The following is a 14,170-nucleotide window of genomic DNA, read 5'->3' on the forward strand; positions in this document are numbered from 1 at the left end:
CACGGGGACCCCGCGCGGCTCCGGGCCCCAGGCCCGACGGTGGCAGGTAAGGGGAGTGGAGGCATACACGCCTCGGACGTGCTCCTGGTGTTGCAGCCCCTGGGAGAGGCCCAGGTGGTCACGGGCTGGCTCTAGGGAGAAAAGGGGTACAGGAGGCGCCAAGGCAGGGAGCGGCTGTCCCTTCAGGTCGGCCCGGGGCGCGGATAACAGGCTAGGGAAGGGGTAGGAACACGGCCACCTCACCACCCACCTCACAACCCAGAGCGCGGGACTGCCTTACATACGGTCCCTACGGGGAATTGATTGCCGCCATTCCCCTCCCCCACTCTGGCGGGTAAGGCGACGGAACGGTTTGAAGGAAGACGCATGCGCGTGAAACTAAATCGTAAACCAAGTTCAATAATCGCGGGATGGCGCAGGCGCAAAAAAGCCCAGCGGGTTTATAGAGGTGGGAGGGGGATGAGCCCCAAACGCATGCGCATAATAGTGCGCTGGCTAGAGTGGGGGCCGGCTCATGAAATTACGCATGCGTCTGAGCTCTGTGTGACGCAAGGGGGCGGTGCGGGCACCTAGCTGCGCGTGCGCAGAGCTTGTTCAAAGGGCCTTATTTAGGTTGCGCAGGCGCCTGCTGGCCATTTCTTCTCAGCCACGCCGAAGTCGTGCGTTCAGGTGAGTGTTTGTGGCTCTGTGTTTGGCGCCCAGCGGCCCCCGAGGATGCTATTTTTGGGAGGATTGCTTGCCCCGAGACCTCTGTAGAGCCTGGGGGCCCCTGGCAAGGTGCGGGCTGCCGCGTGGAGCCAGCAAGAGCTCGCCGAGTGGCGGCGGGGCCGCCGAGGCCTGCAGGCCGCGCCGACTCTATTGTGTGAGATGTCGGAGGAGGCGGAGCGGAAGCGGCCGCCGCCATTTCCTTGCCTCCACGCTGGCGCTAGGCCAGGGCCCCCTCGGCTTGGGGCAGTGGCACCTGGTGTCCAGAGCGGCTGCGGGGGCCTGGGCGCAGGCCGAAGGGGTGTCGAGTGTTGGAATCGCTGGGGTTCGGGCGTCCGCACGGGCTCGGCTCTTCCTCGGGCCCCGCAGGCCGGCGGCCGCCACGAGCCCGGAGGGCAGTTTAATGTGATCATTTTCCCGGTCTGACGCTCGTCCCCCGCCTGCAGTCTGTGTCGACGCCAGGACCCACGAGGAGACGATGATGTTGGGCACCGAAGGCGGAGAGGGATTCGTGGTGAAGGTCCGGGGCTTGCCCTGGTCTTGCTCGGCGGACGAGGTGCAGCGTTTTTTTTCTGGTGAGTTTAAAGCGGAGGCGGGAGTTCGCCGCCGGGGCCGGCCGGCCGGCGGGCGGGCGATCGAGCCGGGAGGCGGGCGTGCCAGGGCGGGGCGGGCTGGGCCCGGGGCGCCCCCTGGTGGGGCGCGGGCGGCAGCCGTTCCCGCTGGGCTGCTCGCGCCTTGCCGGGCGCTGTTACGCAATGGAAATTGCGAAAGCCCCGCCCGCCCTCCGAGCTCTCGGGGCGGGGGGAGGGGGGAGTGCGGCCTCTCTGGAGGATTTTTTTGTCGTCTTCGCTTACTCTAAGCACTAGTGTTTCTACGGCTGTTTTTTCGAAAGGATAAATGGGATTTCGCTCTCCATCTTGGGAAAATTGTCCAGTTAGCTGGGCAAACAATACATTTTGCAAATCCTTAAAGTATTACAATTTATTTCCACTTTCGGTATGTCCTTGAAGCGGGGCTTTCGACTTCAGAAAGTTAAAATGTCACTTCTTAATTTCAGAAAATTTTCCTAATCAAGATTTGGTAATTGTGAAGAGTTTTTGCCCATCTAGTTCTTGATCTGGCTCACTTTACAGTTGAGGACACTGAACCCCAGGGAAGTTCACTTGCCTATGTAGCTTTTTTCCAGTATGCAGGTTTCCTGAGTAATTTCTACCAAAATGTCCTTGTTCTTATTGTTAGTGTGAGTTTAGACTGATAGATATATTTGGGAGAAATTTGCAGGTTTTGGAAGGACACTTGTAGGATTGACCTACTATCTGAATTTAGCATTGGTAACGGAAAACGACCTGTAAAACGAGAACCAAGTACACTGGAAGCCACCTTGCAGTGAGCAAGACTGGGTTTGGCTTCAGCTGTGCAACTTGGAGCATTTTAGCTTGCTAACATTGATCCCCTTTTAGGTGAGTATTGGCCCTGCAATTTGGATTCGCAGGAGAAATTGTATGTTGCTGCCAGTAAGGTAAAACCATCAAGTGCCCCAGACCGAAACTTGAAACCAGACTCAGAAAATGGCATAAAATCAGAGTCCAGACTTAGTTTATGAGAGGTTGTTACAAAGGATGTTCAATGGAGAGGACTTGGAGATAACTTTAAGAAATTGCTTTGACTATTGGATTTTCTTGATGCAATGGGAAGGTGTCCAGAGAATAAGAAAGTTTGGGGGAAGATAAGTGCTGAAGTACTGGAAAGTGGCCCTGGGAATTGGTACTATGGGTCATTCTAAGCTTTGTAGAAGCTCTGCTTTGTAGCAGGGCAATAAATAGGCATTTCATTTGTATCACCCAGAGGTGGTTTTTTAGTTTTAAATTCTGTATTAACGGTTGTTTTCTTTCCAGACTGCAAAATTCAAAATGGGGCTCAAGGTATTCGTTTCATCTACACCAGAGAAGGCAGACCGAGTGGCGAGGCTTTTGTTGAACTTGAATCAGAAGATGAAGTCAAATTGGCCCTGAAAAAAGACAGAGAAACTATGGGACACAGATATGTTGAAGGTTTGATTTATGTTGCCCTAGTAACAGTAAATAAAATATTAAACACATAGAGCTCTATCTTACCCCTTCTGAATTTTAGGTATTTGACCGCATGGAAATGGTCATCTAAGGGAGTTTATGGCAGCTCTTCCTAGATTATCTAAAGACCTAGGAAGTCTGAACTTTGTTCTCTAACTTTCCAAAATTGACTAATTCTAAGCACCTCTTTCAGTATTCAAGTCAAACAACGTTGAAATGGATTGGGTGTTGAAGCATACTGGTCCAAATAGTCCTGACACGGCCAATGATGGCTTTGTACGGCTTAGAGGACTCCCCTTTGGATGTAGCAAGGAAGAAATTGTTCAGTTCTTCTCAGGTATGTAGTTGTGTTTGATGCTGAGCAGTGAGTTCTGGCAAGCTTCTGGCAACATGTGATTTAATAGACCTTAAAGTCCAGTAGCTTAGATACTTAAACAGGTGTGAGTATGTGCAGATGAATTAAATGTTTTCTTCTTCCTGGAGACCTTCAAATAATTTAAGCCCATCTTAAAGGTGGAAATTAAGTACTTCCAAAATGCTAAGTTTGCCTATATTTAGTGTTGTAGTTTAGAGTAGATCTTTGAGGATTGTCCTCGACAGCTTAACTACTTCCCTCACAATGCTGTTCAGCAAAGTACCAAGTAAAGGTAAGATTCCTTAACGTTAGATTAGTATCAGTTAGGTTGTTGTAATTTATGGCAAGCGCCTATGTCTTAAGACACGTTGGGTCATGGGCCCAGAAATGTCTCTAATGGTCTAATTCTCTTCATGGGGGGGAAAAACCCACAACAACTTTTATGGTTCGTTTAGCCAGGGAATTATATAAACTTACTAAAAGTCGGTCTAATGTAGGAGTAGTTTGAATGTAGTCTCAGTATCTGAAATACAGAAAGTGTTTTGAAATTGTTCTGGGCCTAAAGTATTTGAATGTTTTTATGCTGAAGAGCTGATAAAATTGCATGTTTAGCAGAATGTTAGATAACATACTTTAAGTAACTATTTTAATATTCATGATGTAATAAAGTGGAATTAAGAACAAGAAATCCTTTCATGGTTCAGTGTAGTATGTATTAAAATTTTGACTTAGATATGTTATCAGGTCCTAATATTTTGCCAGAATTTTTGAAATCAAGTCTGTTTTGATTGTTTTTGTCTAAATTGGTGAGAATTGAATGCTATCTGTCAACGTTAAATATGAACATAATTTCATATCTTCTAGGAAAGTGCTTTAAGCCCTTTTTGTAAGCTTGGGAATGTATCCACGGAAAGGATTTTTCATAGACGGAATTTCCAGAAGTGAATCATACTACTGTTAGAGCATAAGAGTGCATGATTGTGCTGTGTAGATCAGTTGTTTGTTGAAAAGTTTAGATTGTATGTTTGTCAATTATATGACTTAAGCAATGTTTCAATTTGTATATAAAATGTTTAAATGTGTAATTTTTAAAAAAAATTGAAGTTCCACTAACTTAAAACATTGAAATATAAAATGAGGTAAAAGGTGTGTTTTAAGTTTAGTAACTGTTGTATTTAATGCTTGAAACTTTATTAAATTCTTTTGTAATTCTCAACATTAATTTGCATAGATTAGAGTGTTAATTGTTGAATTCTTAATGCATCCTGTGTTCAAGTGTTTTTTGTTTTTTGTTTTTTTTGTTTTTATTTTGTTTTTTGTTTTTTTTCTTTTACATACTATGCCATGGGGTGTGTTAAGAATTGAGTTATACTTTGTAATAATGGAACTTCATATTATTACAATGCATATGTAAAGAGTTACTTGTTGAAAGCATACCGTTCACCTAAAGTTAAAATTCTGGTTTATTTAAAGCTATAAGAAGAATCATTTTTGGGCTTGTGATGTTAATATTGCCCCCCTACTGGGGTTATTTGTCCTTGGGTTGAAGGGTTGGAAATCGTGCCAAATGGGATAACATTGCCGGTGGACTTCCAGGGGAGGAGTACGGGGGAGGCCTTCGTGCAGTTTGCTTCACAGGAAATAGCTGAAAAGGCTCTAAAGAAACACAAGGAAAGAATAGGGCACAGGTGGGGATGGATGGTTGGTTGGATTTGTCACTTTTCTTATGGTAAACAATTAAATCCATATTCTCTCTGCTTAGAAGGAAGAAATCTATTTTCTAGTCCCAATTGATTGATGTTTTGCCACAATTTTCAAATTTCCTGTGTTAAAAGTCCCATAATGCATTGAGATGAAAGTTTAGGTTTTAAAATTGTCCCCAGTTAATTTGATCTCCCTGACAATATTGTAAGATTCCTAATTCTAATCACTAGAGTTGAGAGACTATGGCTTTAAAAAATGTTAATGCAAACCTGGCTTTAGCTGTAATAACACCCACCTAGTAAATTAATATTACCATAAGAAAATGTGATACTTTCTGATCTTGTTTTTAAAGTTGAAATGCAACAAACTTTTTCTTGCTGTATAAATATTCTGCATATGTATTAATAAGCATAGCTTTCAAGAAATTGTCACAAAAGGTTTTATTCTCTTTGCTTGTGACTATTTTTCATTGAAGCATGCGCTTACCTATGCTGATTCCTACTAAAAGCATAGGCCTGGGGTATTATTGGCGAAAGGAAATGTGTAGTGTGGGCTAGACTGTTGGTGGAGGCTGGCTTTTTAGCCCACTTGCTATACATGCTGCCAACGATTTAAGACCTGAAATGTTGAAAGTTGAGCGGAATTCTTTCCCTCCTGAGACATTTATAGTACTCCTCTTTACCCCTAAGGTTGGGCTCTCTGCCTCAGAGGAGTGACTTTTACTCTATAAATTTTACATTAAATCTTACAATTGAGTGAATTTCTGGTCATTGCCTATGCAAATATAAGAAATCTGGCTTTAAATATTAGTCAGTTTCATGGCTATGACTACATTGTTTTCTTGTGTAACTAAGTACCTGTATGAAATGGACTAATGTTTTCTCTCCCCTCCCCACCCCCTTCCCTCATGAACAATGCTTTAGGTATATCGAAATCTTTAAGAGCAGTCGCGCTGAAGTTAGAACTCACTATGATCCACCACGAAAGCTTATGGCCATGCAGCGGCCAGGTCCCTATGACAGGCCTGGAGCTGGCAGAGGGTACAACAGCATTGGCAGGGGGGCTGGCTTTGAACGGATGAGGCGTGGTGCTTATGGTGGAGGTAGGTGAGGCCGTGCAGGCGTCGTGAGGTCTGTTCCTCCTCTAACTGTGTTCATTTGGCTGATTGTCCTTCTGTCTTCCAGGTTACGGAGGCTATGATGATTATAACGGCTATAATGATGGCTATGGATTTGGGTCGGATAGATTTGGAAGAGGTAAGGTAAGAATTGAGTTTCTCAGCTGAAGGATACTCACACTCTTGTAAATCTAGACCTCAATTACTGTTTTTCAGGAATGTCTGACCACAGATACGGGGATGGTGGCTCTACTTTCCAGAGCACAACAGGACATTGTGTACACATGCGGGGATTGCCTTACAGAGCTACTGAGAATGACATTTATAACGTAAGTGCCGGATAAATTTACGAGGTGTCTGGTTCAGGATAGCAGTAAAAACTTGGTTTTTATTCTAATTAGGTGAAACAGGTTTAAATTGTGCTTTTTTTGGGTAACGGTGGATTTTTGACTTCGTTCTCTGAAATACCTTGTATTTAGTTTTTTTCACCGCTCAATCCTGTGAGAGTACATATTGAAATTGGTCCTGATGGCAGAGTAACTGGTGAAGCGGATGTCGAGTTTGCAACTCACGAAGATGCTGTGGCAGCTATGTCAAAAGACAAAGCAAATATGCGTAAGTGTGGTTTTAAGTATCTTGGGGTCTCTGTAACAGATGGTTGAATGACCAGTGTTTGTGATAGAGAAATAGTACGGATGCATGAGAAATGTGTTCTCCCATAATGGGTTAGTTCTGTGGTGTGTGTTTAAAAAGCGTGTGGGTTTTAAAAATTAGTGTGATTGAAAAGGGGTTTGTGGTAACGTGGACTTGAAGTATATCCTTAATTGACAAACTTAGAACAATTTCGATGAACGTTTAAATCAAAAGGCTGGTGGTTGAAACCAGAGTAAGCAGCTAGAATTTTTTTTACCAAGAGTATTTGAAGTTCACAGATCTACTTGTTTAAGAACGTAAAGTGCTTATCTTTTTTCTTTTACCAACAAACACTTTCAAACTTTTTTTTTTCTCATTTCAGAACACAGATATGTAGAACTCTTCTTGAATTCTACAGCAGGAGCAAGCGGTGGTGCTTACGGTAGCCAAATGCTAGGAGGCATGGGTTTGTGTAAATATCACTTTAGTGTCTTTTTTTTAAGCTAACCTTGTATGCCTTTTCTCTCATTTCAGAACACAGATATGTAGAACTCTTCTTGAATTCTACAGCAGGAGCAAGCGGTGGTGCTTATGGTAGCCAAATGATGGGAGGCATGGGCTTGTGTAAATATCGTTAGTTTTTTTAAAAACCAAAACATTTATACCTATATAAGTCGATTATATGTTAAGTTATGTTTTAAGGAGTTTAGCATAATTAAGTTAGGCAAAGAGATTGTGATTTGAATTTTGTGTCTGGCTTATTTAAATCATTGTGAGTTAAATAAAATTGTTTAGATAACTAGTTTTTAGTAGTTTTGGGGGAGGGGACTGCAGAAACTAGTTGAATTGTCTTAAGTATGAAGTAGAAGTCTAAAATTAATACCTAGTTAAAAGCACAAGGTCAGTAAAGTTTTGGGCATGGTTAGTTGGGCATAATTAGGTGTTCAGTGATAACCTGTGTATGACATAACCTTACTGTATCAAATTATTGGGGGAAAACCCCACTAAATCCCCCAGTTAAGCAATATCCTAAGGTCTTCTCAGAATGCCTCTACTTATGGAATCATGTGGATTTAGTCCTGCTGATGTGCATACTGTTGGCCTTCTGGTTTATAAATGTTTGTCTAGTTCATATGATGGATAGAAAGGTAGTTTGGTCATAGGCGATAGGCAGAAGGAGGCAGAGGGTTATAGAGATAACGAGATCAAGACTGGAAAATGATAGATTTAGAATTACAAGCCCGGTACCACCAGGTACCACATTACATGCGGAACAAGGTCCTAATGTTCTCTTAACTTAACAGCAAACCAGTCCAGTTATGGCGGCCCAGCCAGTCAGCAGCTGAGTGGTGGTTATGGAGGCGGCTATGGTGGCCAGAGCAGCATGAGTGGATATGGTAAGTGTGCTTTTTTACATACTTGAAATAAGTTTTAGGCAGATTTCTTTAGATGGGGGAATATGCAGGCTCCTTTTTGGTAAAAGTGGGTTAATAAATGTTTGCTTTTGATCCAAACGTAACTTGTTCTATTATTAATAGCTTAATTTTTGGAACCAATCATTGGGAGGGGGAAGCGTTCTATAAATTAAAACTAGTCATTGCAACTTGGATTAATGTCGAGCCAGAAAACATCTGCCTCCATTTATTAAACAAACTGTTGATTTTTTTTTTTTTCTGTCTTTTGGTTAGCATTAAATCCATTTTAGATGGAGGGAGAATTTAAATAGTAGAATGGTGGTTGGGTTTAGGACCGTATTTACTAGTCAGTTTTATCCTAGGATTGTTTTTATTTTTATTTTTTTTCAATTGGTCTAAAGAATGGTGATTTTGGTATTATAGTCTTACCCTACAAAATCCTTTTGCAGACCAAGTTTTACAGGAAAACTCCAGTGATTTTCAATCAAACATTGCATAGGTAAATATTTTCTCAAAAAATATAATTTAAATTCCCAATAGCAAATACTGATATGTTGTAATAACACTTTCTATAGCAGTCAATGGCTCTGACTTAACTCCATGGAGGCTGCCATTTTGGGCACAGTGAGTTGCCTTAAGTCCCAACTTTCATCATCTCACTTCTTGCCCACCATGAATAGGAAAAGCAAGAGACTGCCCCCGTCCTCCCTATTCATACATGCCATTCGATGGACACATTGTGAATGTTTTATGGTAAATTTTTTTTTAAAATGCTTTGCTTAGCTTTAAAAACAACATGAAGTAATTTTTGCAATTTTTGAAAAACACTAGTTTTCCTTTAAACTTAATTTTCTATGTTGATCCTGAAGCATCCGATTAAATGGTAGCACAAGAGTCTGGCAAGTTGGTACTGCAGAGAAAAGGGGTTAATTGAGACTTGTTTGGAGTCGGGAGTCCCCTTTCCCAAACATGCTTCTCGCCACTTGGACAGCAGCCATTTGTACTCGTATACTTTTTAAACTTTTTCTTGGAATGCTCTGTTTTGACTGATGATCTGATGATTCTGCTGACTTGTCACATTGCTCTCTCTGCAGGCAGCCAAGGCGCAGTGAACAGCAGCTACTACAGTAGTGGAAGCCGAGCATCTCTGGGCGTGAACGGAATGGGAGGGATGTCTAGCATGTCCAGTATGAGTGGTGGATGGGGAATGTAACTGATCCTGATCACTGACTCTTGGTCAACGTTTTTTTAAAAAAGTTTAACAGTTTTGCAATACAAGCTTGTGATTGATGCTTACTCTAAGTGGAAATCAGGATTGTTTTAAAGACTTAAGGTTCAGTATTTTTGAACACAAACATTCATCTAGGATGTAACAACGGAGTAAACTATAACTGTTAAACAATTTTCAGCTTTTCTCTAGTTCTATTGTAGGATGTACTTAAGCAGCAAGTGTATTTAGGTTAAAGCAGTTGAATTATGTTAAATGTTGCTCTTCTACCACATTACATTGAACACTGTTGGGATGCATGTTGAAAGACATGCTTTTTTGTAAAACTCAATATAGGAGCTGTGTCTACAATTAAAAGTGAACACATTTGGCATGTTTGTTAATTCTAGTTTCATTTAATAACCTCTAAGGCACGTAAGTTGAAGCTTTTTTTTTTTTTTTTTAAGTTAATGGGGGACTTTGAGACGCAACACCATACGTTAGGATTTTGGTCTTGGTGTTTGTATGAAATTCTGAGGCCTTGATTTAAACCTTTCCTTGTATCGTGATTTCCTTTTAGGTGTATTGCGCTAAGTGAAACTTGTCAAATAAATCTTCCTTTTAAAAACTGCACTTTGTCTTGTCTGTGCTTCAGTGTCATGTGGACTGTTTCTTGGTGCTCTCTTCCTGCCTGGGGCGTAGGTGACAGTGGCCCACGTCTCTGGCTGTGGCAGAGAGGCTCGGCAGCTTCCTTCCCTCCGGTGCAACTGAAGGTAAACGGAGCTTTTGGGGGCCCTTGTGGAAGGGCTGCGTGTTTGGCGTGGCTGCACAGGACTTAACCCCAACTGCCCTTGCTAAGCGCTTGCACAAAACCCAGGGAGAGGTGGCAGTACTCTGACTGCATGTTCTGCATGTCTCCAGCGGCCTGCGGCAGGCATGGCTGAGAAGGCAGTGCTGGAGGCAAGGGGGGACCCACCAGGAGCTGCCCCTCCCACTGTGGTGGCTTCCCTGAAGTTTTGCTTCCATGGGGCATGGGGGAGGGGGGCTTGTAGAAGGAGCTAGCTTACAAATGGCTTTCAGAGGGAGTCTTTCGGTCTTTGATTCCTAAAGATCAGGTCCACTTAGGGGCAGAATTCATTCCTTACAGTTTCGGAGGTAGAATACCAAATTGCATTTCCAAGCAAAAAGGACTAGTTTAATTCTGTAATTGGAATCCACCTGTTTTGGTAGAACTCTGACAACTGGAGTAGCTGGCATTAAGTACTTCTTAAAGGGATCATCCCCAAAGTCCCTTCAGTAGATCTGATCTGAAGCCATTTTCACTCGCTGTGACCGTGCTGAAGACTCTGATATCGGATGAGGTTTGCTTGGAATCCCGTTTCTAAGAGTCTGTAGATGGCAACATTGCACAAATGTGCATGAAAGGCCCTGCAGGCCCTACCCTGCTCCATGCCCTCCCGTCAGGACTGGGTGCACCCCTGCGGGCTGGTGCTGTCCTACGTGTGCAGTCAGGCTGGCGTACGGAAGTGGTAGACTTGGCATGTACCCTCCAGCTGCTCTTCTGGTTTAGAGAAAATCGTTTTCGGGGGAGGAGGTTCTGAGCATTGGGTCTCCAGCTGTGTTCTAGACCTAGCACTGCCCCCCGGGGTCTCAGCAGAGTCACTCTGTGGAACCGACCCGTGTTGAGAAGGCCCTGGGACGGTTCCTTCCCTGAGTCCTTCAGCTACCTTGTTCTACGTAGGGAACATCTGTGTTGAGAAAAGGCCCGTGGGAAGAAGAGACGAGACGATAACTAGATGTGTGGGGAGGAAGGCTAAGTGAGTACAGAACCGTTCGGCTTTTACAAAGTGAGGCCTGGGCCATTCTGGTGCTTTGGAACCTGCATGAGAACCACGTGGGCACTTGTTAGCCAGGACCAGAACCTCAGATTCTGTTGGGAGTGGGCGTTCTCACGTGGGCCCCTGCTGTGTCCCTGGGTAACCACAGGCCTGGGCGCGTCAGCTTGAGAAGTGCTGCCCTAGGCCATCTGTGGCCCCTGTCGCCCAGGTCAGGAGGGCTGCCAGACCGCAGCCTAAGGGTTCCACGGGTTCAGGGGCATGTCTGATGCGTGAGGAGAAAAGTTCTGTCGTGAGACAGTTAGCAAGCTAAACACTTGCTAACTGGCACAGCGATCCTGTGTGAATAATGCCTGTCGAACATTTGTTGCTTGTGGGTGGAGAAGGGAGGTGGGGAAAAGAATCCGTTACGATACGGGAAGAGCACTGAGGGCCGCGCGGTGGTGGGAGCTGTCAGAACGGTCTAGGATCAGGTATTCTGCTTCCTTTTGTGTGTGTGCAGATGAGCGCTAAGGCCCAGAGGTGAAATGACCTGCTTCAGGCTCCCCAGCAAGCTGGAGTCCAAATTGGGTGCACTGAAAACAAGGTACAGATCTCTAATGCCAGACCAGTTGCGGGCTGCGTGGCAGCATGTAAGCATCTTTGGAAAAGCTGGGCCCAGAGATTAAAAAGCTGCTCAGAGGAAGTGACAGAAGGGGAGGCGGCCTCCTGGGAGCCGCTCTCGCTGCCATGTACTTGCTGGAAGGAACATGGCTTTGGAGCTGGGCCCGCAGATCCTGGGACCTAACCTCGCTGAGCCGCCCAGGTTCCTGTTGGGAAAGGACAGATCTAAGGGCGCGGCAGATGCGGGGTCAGAACCCACGAAGGAAAGGGCCAGGGGACGAGGGGCAGGGGACTGGGCAGTGAGCAAGGGGAGTCCACCAAGGGCTCCTTGGGTGGACGGGCTAGTCTGGACAGTTCCTTCACCTGGGTATTCGAGAGCCCGGACCAGTCGGGTGGGGGTGAGCATGCGCGGAGCCCATTTTCATAGCCGACAAACAGCACCCGTCCTGGCCCTGCTTGGGAAAGTAAGAACTGGTGGCCCGGCAGGCGCTTCCCACAGGTGTGTCCTTCGGAGCGCACTAGATCAAGCTGTCGTCTGTGTCAACTCCGGGGCCTAGGGAACACCTGAGCTCTGGTGACAGGGGTAAGGTCACTTCCTCCATGCCCGTCCTGTCCTTGGCTCCCCGGGCAGGGCCAGCCTGCGCCCTGGGCCTCCCCCCCCCGCCCCCAGGTCGGTAGTCCTGGTCCAGACTCGACACGGGGGTGGCTCTGAGGCCTGCCCCCGAGGCCGTCCCTGTGATGCCGGCAGTTTGTGCACCAGCGTGAAAAATAAAGGCTTTTATTGCAGGTCTAGAGACATATTCACAAGGGTGGGGCACGGCCCATCTCTCGACTCTGACGCAGGGAAGACATGGTGTGGGGGGACGGGAGCGGGGTGCTCGCGACAACAGTACAACCGCAGTAGGGCCGCTTGGTTTTGTGAGCGCGGGAAGGGGACAGGAGCAAAGAGACGAGGCTCCGTTGGAGCCCCAGCCGGTGGCGCAGCCGAGGCGGAAGGCAGGCTGGGCGGTCAGTGGCCGGACGACGAGCAGCGCTGCAGCAGCAGGGTGTGGCAGCTGTCACACACGCGCACGGGCCTGGGGTACGAGGGCAGGGCCAGCTCGCTGCTGGAGCACGTGCTGCAGAAGATGTGGCCGCAGTGGCGGCAGTGGTGCTGGGGGCACGAGGGGGCGGTCAGGGCGGGTGCGCCTCCGCCCCCCCCGGCAGGGGTCCTCCGCCAGCGCGCCGGACGCCTTCCGCCCCCCCCAGCAGCAGGGGTCCGTTCGGGGGCGGGGGGCGGTCTGTGGGCTGGACAGGCTTCCAGTCTTGCTAGGGACCCGTGTCCTGCCCCACTGCTCCACCAAAGCCCCATGAGCCCCGGACCAAAGGCTGGGTGCGGGGACCCCAGTCCTGGAAGTGGAAGGCAGAGTCCCCGGGGCTCGGGCCCTGCCCAGACCGCCGCTCAGCTTCTGGGGCTGTGGATGCCGGTCTGTCCATGGGTTCTCTAGAGATGGTTTCCGCCTAATTTAGCCAGATTTTGGTCCTGTTGCTGACAATGAACTTCGACTGACACACTCACCTAGTGTTCTGTACGCGAGCACCCCAAGTCCCAAAGAAATCTGCCAATCCTTGAAAGGACGGGTGGGGACAAGCCGGGAGGCCGTCTGCGGGGGTCAGCACAGCAGCGAGTGCGGGCGCATGCGATGGCCCGGGTCCCACGGGAATGGGCCGAAGGGGAGCCCCTGTGGGAGCTGCTGGAGGGCCACCCCACGTACCTTCCTCCGGGAGATGGAGAACTCCTTCTCACACTGCTTACAGTGCGTCGCTTCATCATCCTTCAGCCACGTATGGCCCTGAGGGGGCAAGACCACAACAATCCCACTTTGCTGCCGGGCTCCTAACCGACCTGTAGCTGTGTTCCGACTGCCCAGCATCAGGGCCTTTTGAGGGTCTCCTTTCCAGGGACCGCCTCCCCCCAGACGCGGCCACGGCCGGAGCTCCAGAGCTGCCGACCACCCACCCTCTGGCTCGGGCTTCCCGGCCCCTGCAGGTCACCCCTGGCCTCCAGCCAGGTTCCCCGGCTTCCTGTCACCCAGACTCACCCGCCCCCTGTCAATAAATGCCCTTGGGCCGAGGTACCCTGAGCCTGGATCTAGCGCTTGCAAACCGACCCTGGCGGAGACCTGCTCCAGACAGAGAGGGGCCAGCCCTGCCACGGCGGGCCCTGCTGAGGGACAGAAGGCAACGCACCGGGCTGGGGGGAGGGGGCTGGGAGGTCCCTGTCCAAGGGCTAAGGCCCCAACCCGCAGCACAATACGGAGAGGCGGGATCTGAGGCTTTAAAGCTGCCTTTCTGGAGATCTTTCTAAAGGAAAACGAGGATGTGCCATTTACGCAGCCAGAGGGACTGAGCGCTCAACGGGGCCAAAGGCCTGAGGAGCTGTTCCGGCTCCTTTGCATCTGGCGGCGACAGAGCCACCTCAGGAGCTGCAGCGCGACGCCCGACAGCTCGTCTGTGTGGTGCTGCTGGCCGTCGCTGGCCGGCACAT

At 47.7% G+C, this 14,170-nt stretch overlaps 2 protein-coding genes across 8 annotated transcripts in view; one reads left to right on the forward strand and one right to left on the reverse strand.

Moving 5' to 3' along the window:
* The first annotated feature begins 551 nt into the window (after positions 1-551).
* On the forward strand, positions 552-9,838 carry HNRNPH1 (heterogeneous nuclear ribonucleoprotein H1). 7 transcript variants are annotated; one of them, XM_006739903.3, is made up of 14 exons: positions 552-669; positions 1,152-1,280; positions 2,601-2,756; positions 2,968-3,111; positions 4,679-4,817; positions 5,757-5,935; positions 6,018-6,089; positions 6,146-6,279; positions 6,430-6,565; positions 6,966-7,025; positions 7,118-7,207; positions 7,888-7,980; positions 8,448-8,497; positions 9,093-9,838. In XM_006739903.3, the coding sequence occupies exons 2-13, from the start codon at positions 1,184-1,186 to the stop codon at positions 8,495-8,497; spliced, it is 1,350 nt and encodes a 449-aa protein (XP_006739966.1). In that variant the 5' UTR covers positions 552-669; positions 1,152-1,183; the 3' UTR covers positions 9,093-9,838. The 7 variants fall into 7 exon arrangements, with proteins under 7 accessions (XP_006739966.1, XP_030891024.1, XP_030891025.1 ...); XM_031035164.2 differs by having other exon boundaries at positions 7,118-7,177; XM_031035165.2 differs by lacking the exon at positions 7,118-7,207 and having other exon boundaries at positions 6,966-7,055.
* A 2,567-nt stretch (positions 9,839-12,405) lies between these two features.
* The window catches only part of RUFY1 (RUN and FYVE domain containing 1), a 59,607-nt gene continuing 57,842 nt past the window's right edge, over positions 12,406-14,170 (reverse strand). Inside the window, exons 17-18 of the mRNA XM_081827298.1 lie at positions 13,398-13,475; positions 12,406-12,796 (exon numbers count right to left, since the gene is read on the reverse strand). Coding sequence (XP_081683424.1) covers positions 12,653-12,796; positions 13,398-13,475 — 222 coding nt within the window. The 3' untranslated portion in view covers positions 12,406-12,652. The remainder of the gene's footprint in view (positions 12,797-13,397; positions 13,476-14,170) is intronic.

This window comes from Leptonychotes weddellii, chromosome 7 (genome assembly GCF_054177405.1).
Source record: "Leptonychotes weddellii isolate Sample4059 chromosome 7, ASM5417740v2, whole genome shotgun sequence".
NCBI lineage: Eukaryota > Metazoa > Chordata > Mammalia > Carnivora > Phocidae > Leptonychotes > Leptonychotes weddellii.

What these genes read in the sequence shown, in the direction of transcription:
- HNRNPH1 (XM_031035161.2), top strand. Translation starts at nt 1,184, where the DNA reads ATGATGTTGGGCACCGAAGGCGGAGAGGGATTCGTGGTGAAGGTCCGG. An exon ending in AATTGTTCAGTTCTTCTCAG is followed by an intron (nt 3,112 to 4,678) that starts GTATGTAGTTGT and finishes CTTGGGTTGAAG; the next exon opens with GGTTGGAAATCGTGCCAAAT. An exon ending in CTGAGAATGACATTTATAAC is followed by an intron (nt 6,280 to 6,429) that starts GTAAGTGCCGGA and finishes CCTTGTATTTAG; the next exon opens with TTTTTTTCACCGCTCAATCC.